Source organism: Callospermophilus lateralis, chromosome 7 (genome assembly GCF_048772815.1).
Source record: "Callospermophilus lateralis isolate mCalLat2 chromosome 7, mCalLat2.hap1, whole genome shotgun sequence".
Lineage (NCBI taxonomy): Eukaryota > Metazoa > Chordata > Mammalia > Rodentia > Sciuridae > Callospermophilus > Callospermophilus lateralis.
In genome coordinates this window covers 114,227,860-114,242,345 of record NC_135311.1, presented here as the reverse complement: position 1 = coordinate 114,242,345, position 14,486 = coordinate 114,227,860, and the positions used below count along the sequence as shown (strand labels likewise).

The following is a 14,486-nucleotide window of genomic DNA, read 5'->3' as shown; positions in this document are numbered from 1 at the left end:
AACAAAAGACAAGACAGAACCAAGCAGAGACCACCAAGGGGTGGGGGGGCACAGGCTCTGCCGCAGGGACAGGGAGAGGCAGGATAGGCCAGTGGCCTCATCCCCCACTTCCACCCCTAGAGATTCCTCAGGGCAAGTCACATCCACACAATACTCCTTTGGGTTTCTTTTCAACAAGATACAAAGAGACATGGATTCCAGCCCATGTGTCACCAGGACTGACTGTACCCAGACAAATGAATACATAAAAAGTACTCACACACACATACACATACACACAAATAGACACACACACACACACACACACACACACACCTCCACTGCCAGCTGGGACAAGCCCAGTAGCCAACAGGCATGCAGCAGGGCAAGGGGTCCAGAAAGACACAGAGACTATGTACAGGGGAGGTAGAGGCCAGCAGGCCCCCTTCTCACACCACCACCCAGCCTCTGGTCCTGAGCAAGGTTCTTAGGAGCAGGAAGGGCTGGTGGCACTCTCCAAGGAGGACTGGGACAGGCGCCTGGTAAGGGATCCGAGCGTGGAGTCTGCCACGGAGGAGGTGGGGAAGAGTTTGTACCAGCCAGTAACCACAGCGCTCAGGTCCAGTTCATCCAGCATGATCTGGGCCATACCCATGAAGCACTTGTGGTCCATGCGGCCATAGTCTCCCCAGACGATCACCTGCCAGCAGGGGAGAAAGAATCAGGAGCTGAGCCACTCTTCTTCAGCTCCAGGACTGGGAAGTGGGCCTAGGAAACTAAGTTTTGCCAGGGTACAGATGGGGCAGAGAGTGCCCGAACCCAGATTGATTTTAGGCAACAACTTTCTGAGCACTTAAGATGTGCCAGACTCGATCTTATGGACTTTACATGTGTCATTTAATTGTTATAACAACCCACATGGGTAGCGGTGCTGTGTGTGTTAGTATTTATACTTAGAGGAAACCACAGCTCTGAGCTGATTTAACCTAAAGATATAGTCATTTATAGCAGACCTGGGGTTAGAAGCTGGGTGTGTTTGACTCCAGGGCCTCCAAGCATCCTAATCGACAATTTCCCCATTGTGCCTCCAGTTCTGCTGCTGGCTCCCTGTGGGTCTTGCATCTGTCCTGGGCCCTCGTGTACCTCAGTGTTTCTATTTGTAACTTTGGTAGTGGGAACAGATTAGCTGAGTGATATTCAAACTTGTGTTTTTAAACAGACACATGATATTATGCCCCCTGCCCCAGAACCCTACAGTTCTGTGGTTTTTAAGTTTGGCAACTCAAGGGTCCTTGTCATAGAAACACCCCAGCTCAGAGGAGCAGCCCTCTCTGGTGTGGATAAATGTTCCCAAAGGCCCAGGTGTTATAGGCTTAGCCCCTAGCTTGGCACTAGTGGGAGATGGTGGCAACAATGGTTTCAGATTTTGAAGGTGTACCCTGGATGGGAATAGTATGGTGCAGGCCTCTTCTCCTCTCTTGTCACTTCCCAGCTGCAGGAGGAAAGCAGTTTTTTTTCACTGCTCACTCCTGCCATCCCATGCTACCTCTTGACAGGCCCAGAAGAAGTGGGGAAAACTAAGCACAGACTGAACTATCAAAAACTGGGCCAAAATAAACCTTTCCTCTTTTTGAGTTGATTATCTCAGGTATTTTGCTACAAACAGAAAGCTGACTAACAAGAAGGCACACAGCCCAGACAGGCCTGACTCTAACCTCTTCTCTTGCTCAGGCAAGACCAACTGCCACCATCACCATTAAAACTTAGCAAGTAGCTGTCTAGGTGCCAGGTGCAATGTTAGGCTGTGTAGGTGCCTTCTTTCAATCTCCACGATATACCATCCATAGCTAGTGAGTGTTAGATGGAATTTGAACCCAGAACCACACTCAGAGACAGACCCACCACAGTGCTGAAGGCCCACATGAGCTCAGAGTCTTTGTCTATGGAGGGGACCTGATGAGCCTTCCCTTGCAGTACTGCTGTGAAGGCCAATAACACACAGAGCATGAAAGGGCTTTGTCACCCTCAAAGAGTTGGGATAAGAGCCACCTAAACTTGACCTCAGCTCTGCTAATCACTCACTGAAACCTCAATCAAGTCACTTCATCTACCCAAGACCGTTTCCTCATTTGTAAAATGGAGGAAACCACATCTACTTCATTGGGTGGTCCCGAGGATGACATGAGATCATATCTGGAAAGTCCCACCCTCAGCTGATGCACAATGAACATCAGCACCAGGTAACAGAAGGAGGCAGTATGGAAATGAATCCTGCTTCTCCCTGCCAGCTGTGCAAGCTAGGGAGCATCTTATCTACCTCGAAACCTTGGTTTCCTTCTGATTCAACTGGGGGCAAGGACACCTCACTGGGGTTGTGAAAATAAATGGACAATATAAGCAATGTACCTGGTACAATGCTTGACATAGGATGAATCATCACTGAAGAACCTCGTTATGATTTCCAGTTTTTGAGTCGACCATGGCCCACTCACCCTTAATACTTACCTGCAGCACCTTGCCCTGGGGCCCCTCATCAAAAAGCAGAGCCTGCTGGTACAGGGGATCACAGGTCTTCTTAGCCACTTTTGTTTTCTTCTTGGCCAAGCAGACCCCATTCTCAAGCAGATAAGCCTTGATATAGGTAGCTAAGGGATGAGGGAAAGAATGATATAGTCCCAGAGAGACAACTATGGCCCACCCCATCCCCAACCTCCAGGGGATCCTGGAGGTGAGCAAGGTAAATAGATTGTGCATTGCAAAAGGAAGAGGCTGACCCCTCCATCCTCTCCTGCCCCCACCTCGCTTACTGGCCTTCCAGGGAAGGTGTGACTCCAGTCAAGAACACTGATGTAGGCCAGTGGGAACTAAGGATGGACTACATACAGTTCAGCTACATACCCCTCCCTTCTAGGACCTCCATTACCCAAATCCCTCTCCTAGCTGCTCAGCCTCACCTGGGAGAGATTTGGAGCCTGGTTTGGGGGTCAGGCCCCGAGCTTCAATCACTTCCACCTCCAGCTGGCCACCCCGGTCCATGATGGCAATGTGCACATCTCCTGCAAGGGAAAAGAGGGACAATCCAGGCAGAGTCAGACCAGGGATTGAGGGACAGCCAGCTTCTGGTGAGCATATCATTCTGCAGGGAACACTGTAGTAGCATCAGAAAGGAACATGATGGAGCAAGCTGCAAGTGTCAGACTGTTCTCAGAGATCACTTTATATTTTTAAATTTTATTTTTTGGTACTAGGGATCCAACCCAGTGCTATACCACTGAGCTATATCTCACTAAGTTGCCAAGGTTGGCCTTGAATTTGCAATCCTCCTGCCTCAGCCTATATCATTCTTTCCCTCATCCCTAAGTCACTGGGATTACAGGCATGCAGCACTTGGTTCTTAGAGATCACTTTAAAATGCTGGGTGAGATGGTACATGCCTGTAATTCCAGTGACTCAGGAGACTGAGGCAGGAGGATTGCAAATTCAGCCTCAGCAACTTAGTGAGCCCCTGTCTCAATATAAAAAAGACTAAAGATGTAGTTCAGTGGTAAAGTACCCTGGGTTCAATCCCCAGTACCAAAAACTGAAATTGAGTCACTTCCAAGTGACTGAGAAACACTTTGCTAGATCCTGTGGCATGGGATGGGGCATGACCCTCAAGGGGCATGCTTGGATCACAAAAACTGGCTGCCAAATTCCCATCATGTAGCTGACTGGGAGGCTTCTGTTTCACTAAGCAGAATAGGCAAGTTTAGGGACAGAGAGCTTCCTGTGTCAGGAAGCCTGTATGCTCTCTTCTTCATCTTCCCCTGCAGCAGCCCTCAGCCACTCCCCATTAATTTATCAAACAAATACTGAAAGAGCGTTAAGTGGGAAGCAATGCTAAGCTGAGCTGGCCCAGGATACAAGGCACTACCTGGAAATGGGGCCACTCAACCCTCTGCCAGAGGAGCACAGAGAGCTGAGTGCTCACAAGGTCAGGTCCTGTGTCCAACAGAATCAGATCCCATGTGTGGAATCACAGCATTACGTGATTTCTAGGAACTCTTAGCTTTGTTCACCATGGATTTAGAATTATGCAGTAGACACGTGGAAAAGCCTTCAAAGCAGTAGATAATCATAAGCCTGATCCAGAAAAATTAAATGGGCCAAACTTCTGGTTCAGCCACCCTTTTCAGATTCTCTGAGCAATTATGCAATTATTCATATTTGCATACGAAAGAGGACAGGGATTTACTACTTTCAGGAGGCATCCTAGAATTCATCTTCCTCCAGTGATTCCTGACCTCTTCATGGGGGAAAGGAGGGTCTTGGGAATTCATTTTCTCCACACCTAGCTATATCTCACTCCCAAATGAAGGAGAGGAGATGCAAACCTGCTTTCCCAGTTTTGGACACAAGGGGACACCACACACAAATGTGCAAGGCTGTGATGGCACACTGGCCTTGTGAAAGTGGTTGGCTCATTTTGCTGCTTCTCAATTTATGATCTAGGGGAGAGGGAAAGCAGGCCCTTAAGAGGCTGCCAGAAAATGGTGGGAATTAGTTCAATCCAATGCAAGAGCCAGATGAGAGCTGACACTGCCTCTAAGGATCTCCGTGGACCCCTCTTCCAAGGGGCTCTATGGCCTCCCTTTTTTTTTTTTTTTTTTTTTTGCCATTATACATGAGTTTTCTCTCTCTCTCTCTCTCTCTCTCTCTCTTTAGTATGGACCCTTTCAAGGAAGACAGGGTAGTGCTGTGGCAAGAGTCCTGGGCCTGGAATGGAATCCCAGACCCCTTGTGCACAGTTGCCTTCCTCTTTTGCTAGGAGGGCCAAAGGTCGAGTACTGTCTGGATAGGGACCCTGGGCTTCTGGGTCAGATAATGCTCCATCAGGCCAGACTGATGGGGACACGAGGGAAGGCAGGAAGCACCTTTGTAGAAGCCAGTTTGGAGAGAAGCTGCTTAAAGCAACATAGCCTGAGGGAGGGAGAAGTAGTCCCAGAGTGCACGAAATGACCCAGACTGCAGCTAAGAGGACCAAGCATAGGCTTCAGAATGTCCTTCCTTGCTGTAAGGAAGAGGGATGAGAAAAATAATAGACAGCTTCTAGGTGCCAGGCACTGTTAAGAGAAACAGTCAAATCAGCTCAGTTCCTACAAGCACATTAAAAGATCTCACTGCAAAGCATCTAGTAGAAAGGAGCTCAATCAGCTGGTGTGAGATTGCAGAACTCAAGTGGGTCGTATTATCTCCATTTTACAAATGAGAAAACAGGCTTAAAGAAGGGAAGTGACTCATCCAGGTTCACACACAGAACTAGTGAATCAACTCCAGGACAGCCAATGCTACATTCAGGTGATGGGCAAGTGAAGTGAGGGAGGGGACATGCTGTAAAAGGTGCTGCGGGACAGCAGGCAGAGAAAGGCTGCCATTCCTCCCGTCTTTGATGAGGGAAGAATTGATGAATGCTCCACTGACTCTTTATTGGCACAAAAGCCAGAGGAAGGGCTCTGTTCTGCTGCCTGTACCTTGTCATGACCCCACCTCCACCGCTGGCTCAACCTCCCTGCCTTTTCTGCCATTACCCACTCACCCTGCCCTCAGGAAGACTCACCCATGGGGGGTGTTGCCAGCGTTTGTCGCCCCACAATTTGGGCTGGTCCCAGCCCATCCAGGAAGTCACTGAACTGGCTTTCAGCTCCCAGCCGAGTGGTGGGGAAGATGAACCTGCAGGAAAGGCAGACAACTGTTCATTTCTGCACATTGAAGAAAAATTATTTGATGTCACTAAAGAGACAACATTTAAAATCTCATAATGATGGTTTTCAGTCTTCAAGTTCCATTTTAAGGTAACCCTTAAAATGCAGTACCTGCTGGACACCTGTGTTCCTCACCAAAGGATGTCAGGCCAGAAATCTCAATGCCTAGAGCAAGTTCTAAGAACTGAGGTTTCATTTGACCATAAATTTAAAATCCTAGTCAATAACTGCAAGGTGGTGCCCTGAACAGCAACTGAGACCAAAATAACACAATTACAGCGTTGAGATGAATGGCAAGAGATGGTGGGTGGTCCAGGGTGATGGGGGGCCTGGAAATAGTAACAAGAAAAACTGCCGGTGATTAAAAGCTGACCAGGTGCCAATGGGGCACTAAATGTTCTAAGTGCACTACTGTGTCTTCCTTTTTTTTTTTTTTTTGGTACCAGGGATTGAACCCAGGAGCACTTAACCACTGAGCCACATCCCCAGCCCTTGTTATTTTTTACTTTGAGACAGAGTCTTGCTAACTTGCTTAGGGTATCACCAAGTTGCTGAGGCTGGCTGTGAATTTATTGTCCTCCTGCTTCAGTCTCCCAAGCCACTGGGATTATAGGTGTAGGTCACCACACCCAGCATACTGTGTCATTTTAATCCTTACAATCTGTTGATAGGAACCACTATCCAATTTTGCAGATGAGAAAACAGAGGCTCCAAGAAGTAAGCCTTGCCTGCAAAACAGAGATGATGCTCAACTCATAGACTACAGCACAGGCTGGGCAGAGGATATGGGAAGAGTTCAAGATAAACAGGAAACAACAAATGGTAGTTAGAGTTGCTGCTGCTGCTATTGTCAAGGGGAAAGTGCTATTTTTTCATGTCCTTAAGCTGGATGTCCAGGTTGTGGCCAGCAGAGAAAGGACAGATAAGGAAGGGTTGGCCCAGGCCTGCTCAGGGGCTACAATGGACCAAAGTATAAGACCTCTTGGCTAGAGAGAGAAAAGGCTATGCAGCAAAGAATCCCTGCTGGACAGGTTGGCCTAGAGTCCCAACTGGCCAGTGACAGGCAGGGAGAGAGGCTAAGTCTCCTCTACTACATGGAGCCTCTACTCCCCCAGGAAGGGGCTTCATGGCACCCACTTTTTATTGATCATGATCAGCAATCACCTAGTATCACCTTCTTATTACAACAGGATCTGAGGGATTAAAGAAATGTAGCCTCTCAAGGTCACAAACTTTCGGGAGCTTAGTATAGAGTAAGTTATCCTCTACCTTAGAGTAGAGGTTTGAATAAAGGTTATAGAGTCAAATGGTCCTAATTAACACCAACTTAATACTTAACAGCCATGACCACTTAACAGCCATGACCTTGAGCAAGGTTCCTCTCCTCCTCCTTGCCTCAATTTCCTTACTCATAGACAGAGATAATGATAGTTCCCATGTTCCTTGGGATGGTTATAAGTGTTAAATGATCACCCCATTCCTGGGCTGATTACAGTAGGTAGATTCCAAGGCAGGACTCACTGATCTAAGGTACCCAGTGGTGATCTGCGCATGGGAAGTTAAATGTAGCAGCCATTCTCATTCATGGAAGTAGGTAGGGAAGGCCTCTGTATCCATGAGTTCCACATCCACGGATTCAACCAACCACAGATTGAAAACATTATTGAAAAAAAAAAAAATGTGCCTGTATTGAACATGTGCAGGCTTTTTTCCTTGTCATTATTTTCTAAACAATACAGCGTAACAACTGTTTCCATTGCATTCACATTTTAATACATGGATATTAAAAGTAATCTAGAGATTATTTAAGTAACAGGAGGATGTAGGCAGGTTATATGCAACTACTACACCATTTTATGTAAGGGCCTTATGCATCCATGGATTTTTTTGTCGGTGGAGGTCCTGGGACCAATCCCCTAGAAATGCTGAGAGTTGACTGTATAGTAGTGAAATATGATCACTGAATATTAATAATGGAGCCCAGAATCCTGAGACTGGAGATTACAGAGCGTTAATGAAGCAGAAGCAGAGAGTGTTAGTCATAAACTATAGTTTCACAGATTTAGAAGAGATCTAAGGGAATATCTAACCCAGTGACTTTCAAATGTTTTACTGCAACCCAAATGTAAGAAAAGGATTTACCATCATGATCTGCTACAGACCAAAGTATATCTATACGTGTTAAACTGAAACAAAAGGACCCAAGATAATTCATCCTCACTACTAAGATATACTTGAGTTCTCGATTTCTTTTTCTAATGCTGGTTCTGACCCATGGTGGTGATTTTATGCCTTGCCTATGAGTCACTACTGACAATTTAAAAAAACACGGATCTAGTCCAATCTCTTTTCCTAAGCTCCAAGAAAGTGTACTTGAGAGGACTCCACTCATCTGAGCCATAACAATCGTTTTAGAGCTAAAGGTAATTTAGGATCACATTTTCCTTTCCACCTCTCTCCTTCTGAGCAGGGAGGCATGGAAACAGTAGGAGCAGGAGGCACAGGTCTGAAACACACAGAAGGAATTCACTGCTCCTGGGCTCTAGGGCACTCCAGTGGAGCAATAGGAATACCTAGGGGCAAGGCAATGGATGTCCTGAGAAAGGGACAAGGAAGTCGGAGGCATAGAGGAACCCAGACATCTTGGCTGGAAACCACATAGGAAGGTCTTCCTGCCCTGCCTGCTGGTTGTGTGACCCAAGTCGAGGAGGAGGAGACAGAATGGGCTGAGCAGGGGTGCACATACGTGCCATCGGAGCTGTTGCTGTTGGTGCTCCCATCAGTGGATTCCCGGCTGCCCTGGCGTGTGACGCGACTTCGCATCTCCACAGCAATGCCGGTCTCTGTGCTCCGTCGGATGTTGCTGCGCAGCTTCTTGGTGGCCCCTTCTGAGAACCCCACCCCAAAGGAGAAAGAGGAAATCAGTTTGAAACAACCTAAGGCTTCTTGGACAGTGTGGCCAGTTCCCCTCTGGGAAGGGGCACGCAAGCAGAGCTGACTGGAGTGGGGACATGACTGAGCTACCCCCAGAACTGGTCTACAGCCTGACACCTGCCCTGCCAGGGGCAGTGACACAGACAAAGTGGACTAGAAAGATGGCTAGAGGGTCAGGATGGTGGAGAGGGGGCTTGAGGCATAGCTCCTCCTACCAGGCTCCCCTGATGCCAAGTGCCCACTCTACTTCATCCCTTGCCCCCAAACTCATGTTCTTCTCCCCTCTCCTTCTCCCCCGACTCTTCTGGAAAGTATGTCTTACAAGATTTACTTTCCTTCTTCCAGATCCCCTAGGGACCCCATCACACCCAGACCCCACACAACCTATTTCTCTGATACCCTCATAGGCCCTATAAAAAAAAAAGGGAGCATGATCACTCTCAAACAAACTTCCCTTCTGAAGGTAGGTCCAAATGTGGAGAGGGACATGGGTGACAAGCTGCTAAGGCCCTCAGGGAAGCAAGACTTTGAGAGGGACTGCTAACTTGACCTGAATTGACTTTGACTTTAAAGGAAAGGTCTGTAGAAGAGCCCAATAGCCCTTGTGCAGCGCAAGCCTGCCTTGTGCCTCTGTATTCTATACAGGGCATGCCCTGCCCAGCACCCGTTCTCCACCTGACAGGGGCAAAGGGGCACTCTCCTTCTCCCACTCTCCTTCTCCTAGCAGTGTACCATCCTACCTGGGTTTCCATAGCAACCTCTTCAGCATTCAGTGTGGTCCCTTCAGATTCACTCTCCTCTTGGGAAGTGAGGTGGGGACAGATTGGGGTTTTGCAGGAATTTCCTATGCAGAAGCTTGCTGGCCAGAGGAATTTTATAGGGAGGAAGTGATGCTTGGATGGGAACTATATCAAAGGAGATATCTGCTGTCACTGGTTAGATGCCTAAGCAAATTAAGAGTGGAGTTCTCTACAGAGATGGGGGAGACCTGAGACATGGGTAGGAGACACAGCCCCTGAAAACAGTGGAGAGGGGGATCTGATTACCCTAGCAGTCTTTTCTCCTACTCCCATCCAGTTGTGGATTGGGGAAGGAATGTTCCCGACCCCAGCCTGGGAGAGTGAGGACTTTATTTCTCTTTCTTTACTCTATTTATCTTTCAAGAAGTCTCCACTGTGGGAGGGAAGGTTGAGAGGGCTAGTATCACCAGTGGATGGGATGGTAGTGGAGGGGAGGTGATGGGAACAGGGTTGGGAAGTAAAGGGGAATGACTCCTGTAAAATCAGGCCAGCATCTAGGACACGGGAATATCTAGCACATCTAGGATCAGTGAGATCACTGATAAGTGTGTCTGTCTCACGCACACACATACACATCTCAGCTTACACTATTTCTTTCACATAGACGATCATAAGCAGACATATACAAAGCTGACGATTACATATATGAATACAGTTATCTCACATACAAGGTCAATTATGTTAGTACAAATTCGCATGGTCACAAATGGTCCCACCAGGTCTTGGCCATATGTACACATGACATGCTCTATCAAATGTAGTTAGATCACATATGTATGATGTTTTGATGTGAACTCTCAAATACCTGGAGTTGAACCAGTCCACTATATCACACACAACAGTGCCCACCCATACACGATGTGTGACCTGCCACACACACAGAAGGCTGGGCAAAAATGGGGAGTGTAGGAGGACTCTCCCTGTCCTTGGCTCCTAACTGCCACATCCCCTCTAACCCAGTTAGGAGACAGATGGTCTCTGAGGGCTGCAAGTCACCCTTCCTCCCCCTCACATCCTCACCCCCTCAACATTCACTCTTTTAGAGCTTGGGAAAGCTCTGACCCATTTGGATGTGAATTTCACTTCTAAGACTTGCCCAGTCCAATGTGAATCCTTGAATGGGGGAGTTGTAGGACCCTGAAGAGGTTAAGAAATAGTTTGATAGCCCCCTCTACCATTTCTCAAATAGGGAGCTTGAGGTCCAGGTGTCAAAAGAACTGGGACTAAATGCCAGGTCCCCAGACTCCCAGTCAGCTGGTATGTTGCATCTCTCTCCCCTTCCAATGTCCCATCTATGTGTAATGTAACTCATCAGAAGGAAGGTTCCATGTCTTCAGAGGGAAGAGAAAGGTCTTGCAGCCTTAGGGGAAAAGTCCTTTACTGGCTTCATCCCTGTGCAGTTTCAACCCCATCAATCCAGGGAATAACTTCATGTAGCTTCTCTCTAGAGCACCAAGCCAAATTGCTTGCAATAATTCTGTAGTCCCCAGATACTGAAAAACTTCAGGAACCATTCCATCTGTCCTGTCACATACAAGAGAGGGGCAGTAACAACCTGCAGCAATATACCATTAGGGACATCTTCTGGAATGATCCTGAGATTTCTGACCTAGAGCCTAGAGAGAGCCCAGCAGAGAAAAGCCACTGTCCTTGGTACTGAAAAGAGAAGCTCCATTTGGACAGGGACTGAAACAGACCTGGATGACCCTGTGTGGAGCTAGCCTAATACCAGACCAGATTCCACCTGTGCCCTGGGATCCAAAAGCCCTGAACTCACCTCTCTCATTGCTCCTACAACTTACAGAATTATAGCTCTAGAAGGAAGTTGGGAGGGAGCATTTTTTAGCTCCATTTTACAGAAGAAAAAACTGAAACTCAGTGGGAAAGTGACTTTCCAAAGGTCCCATGGGGAGTTACAGAGCCAGGACTAGCCCTCTAAAGCACCAGGGTGAGTTTTTGAAAGTCCACTCTAGGGCAACATAATGAATAAACTGGTAGGGGGGTGGCAGGGGAACCAGGAAGGAGGTTGGTACAACACCCAGGCTAGATATTATGAGGTCTCAACTAGGGCAGAGGCTTTGAAACAAAAAGGGATGGGCAGGGCTCTGGCTGAAGCAGGGTACAGATAAACTAGGATAAAGGGGGCCACTGGGAAGGGCAGACCCAGAGCCCAGAAGGTTGGGTCCAGAAGAGGAATTCCTACCAACTTCACACAGCCCAGCTCTGCAAGGAACTGAGCTATCCCATATTGGGGCAGTGGGGGGGGGGGGCGGCAGGGGGTACCCCTATGGGAAGTTTTTCCAGAACAACAATTCCAGGGCCAACACCCACAGTGAACTGGCACCATACATCCCTCTCATGCCAGACTTTTCCAACCAGGAGGAGGCCCCAAGCTGGGATCCTCAAGGCTTGGAGAAAAAAGAAACAAACATTTTAACTGGGAAAAGGAATAAAGATGGGAGAGGTGTAGAGGCTAGAGGCCTTACTTCTCTTTTGACTCTACTGTGCCCAAGGGTAACAATAACGGCACCGATTTCACTGAGTGTCTCCCATGTGGCAAGCACAAGGCTGGCCACCTTCCCATTCATTATCTCATTTAACTCTGGACACCTCTGCAAGGCATGTATTATTGTCCTCATTCTACAAACAAGAAGCAGGCTCAGAGAGATGCAGTAACTTGCCCAGATGGATCACCTAGTAAATGACAGGGTGTGGCTTCAGAGGCCACCTGAGATCATTCTCCAGGAAAATGCCTTCTCCCCAGGCTTTGAATGTTTGTCATAAATGAGTACAATGAACTAGATGACCTCGAGGGGCCCTTCCTGCTCTGACATTCAGCAATTAGATGACTCATAGGGACCTTCAGTTAGAAGGGCATCTGGGCAATTCTCCTGGTCCCAGCCCCCGGCCTTCAGTAGTGCCCTTACATACCAAGGAGACAGGGATCCAGAAGACCCCATGGCCATTCATCTCTTCCCAAGGCAAAAGGTCTTCCTGGCATCTGCCCCATCCCTGCCTGCCGTCTGTAAAGTCTATGCAGATCACTGCAATATCTCCCAGGGACTCAGGCCCCTGACTTGGCCTTGGGAGACTGTCCCTCCCAATCACTCTGGACAAGAGAAACCTTTGGGCCTGAGACCAGATTCTTGGGCGTGGTCTGCCAAAGCCAGACCCTGGGGTCTAACACCTCTGTGATGTCCTAATCTTAATACCTTGGCCCTAATCCCACCCCTTGGCGCTATCCCTGTCCTCCTTGTCCTATCCCAAGTTCGGGATCCCCAAATCCCCACCTCCCTTACTACCTAGTCCCAGGCCGGCACTGCTCACCCTAAGGCACTAATAACCTCAAGCCCCTTCCCCATCCAGCCTCTCCCTGCACCAGAAACCACATCACAGCGTGATTGCTGGAAAAGACCATCCCGCATGCTCCTGTTAAGGGCTTTGTAAGAATCTATTTTAAGGCCTGGAAAAGTCCCCCACCCCCAGCCCCAACTGGGAGTCTTGATGAGCATTCTCCCTGATCCTCCAGCAACCCCGCCCCCCACCACCCCCATCCAGCTGCCTATTTGAAGGTTTCTCCGGGAAGTTGTTACTCTAAGCAAAATAAGCAGGAAGAGATTTTAAAACAAAACCAGCTGGTGTCTGGGCTGATGCCACAAAGTGAGGGGGTCTTGGTGGAGAGGGCTTGCTCCTTTGTGACATGGGGTCCATGTGTGGCTGTGTGCAACAAGGTGGGTCTCCTACCAGTCTGAGTATATCTGGGATTGTATAAGTGCAGACCGAGAAAGCATTCGTTTTCATGAGGATGCAACTGTTAAGGTGTGTGAACGTGGCTCTGTCAGGCAAGTGCGTACCCAAGTATGACATGTTTCTGTGATCTGAGTATGTGCATCTGTGGTTCTGGTTGGTTTTATTCGTTGCCATGCAGAGTCTGAATGAGAATGATTGTGACATGCTTTCCTGGTGATAGGACTGGCTCAACTGAACACCTGGGCACTCTATGTGATTGTACAAACCATGAATCTGTGTTTCTCTCCTTTCTCTTTGTAATATCTAGGTGTGATGTAACATCTCTTTGTAACATCTACGTTTCTCTTTGTAACATCTACTTGTTTCTCTTTGTAACTGTATTCATGTGACTGTTATACTTAGGAAACTCAGAGATGACAGATGAGACTGAATCTTATGCTTGTGTATGTCTGGAAAATCGTGGTGTCCTGACCATGGTGCCAGGAACAAAGGAGAATCTCATAAATAATTACTGATTAATGTGTAAGTCTGTGCAGAGCCAGCACAGTGTAAAAATTCAGGGCATGAAGTAGGAAGCCCAACTACGCATGTTTGAACCCAGGCTCCACTGTTTCCCCACTGTGTAATCTGGGACAGGTGCCTAGCCTTTCCTGTGCTTCTGTGCATGCCTGGTGAGGCTGAGGATGACAGGAATCGGCATACCTCCTTGGCCCAGAAAAGTACCTAGTATGTGGGAAGTACCATACAAAGTGTGGGGTGTGGTCAAGCATATCCGACAGTTAAATACCAGGGTACGCAGGGCAAAGTGACCCACCCCTGCCCCTCAGTGCCCTGGGCCCCTCACCTGGCTGGGGGAGCTGGAGTGTGCTCTTGCTCCACTGGGTCAGGCCCACGATGGCCACCATCTTGGCACCCAGGCTGCTCCGCCGCTTCTTGGCAGTGGTGGTCCCGGTCCCACCCCCAGGTTGCTGGGATCCACAGATTTCGCCACTGATACTGGAGCTTCGCACCACATTCCTGGAGGCTCCAGCCGAGGCTGGACCTGGCTCCCCGTTAAACATGATCCCAAGCACAGGAGATCTTCAGGCAACCCTGAAGTGTGAGGGAGACAAAGAAATTTCACATCAGGGGGGCTGGGGACGTGGCTCAAGCGATAGTGTGCTCGCCTGGCATGAGTGCGGCCCGGGTTCGATCCTCAGCACCACATACAAACAAAGATGTTATGTCCACCGAAAACTAAAAAATAAATGTTAAAAAAAAAAAGAAAAAAGAAATTTCACAT

General features: G+C 48.3%; 1 protein-coding gene across 1 annotated transcript; it reads right to left on the bottom strand.

Moving 5' to 3' along the window:
* Positions 1-466: 466 nt before the first annotated feature.
* Rims3 (regulating synaptic membrane exocytosis 3) lies at positions 467-14,265 on the bottom strand. Its single transcript, XM_076862899.2, has 6 exons — positions 14,049-14,265; positions 8,467-8,608; positions 5,576-5,688; positions 2,934-3,035; positions 2,485-2,624; positions 467-679 (listed from the first exon to the last, which is right to left on the bottom strand). The coding sequence occupies exons 1-6, from the start codon at positions 14,263-14,265 to the stop codon at positions 467-469; spliced, it is 927 nt and encodes a 308-aa protein (XP_076719014.1).
* Positions 14,266-14,486: the final 221 nt, after the last annotated feature.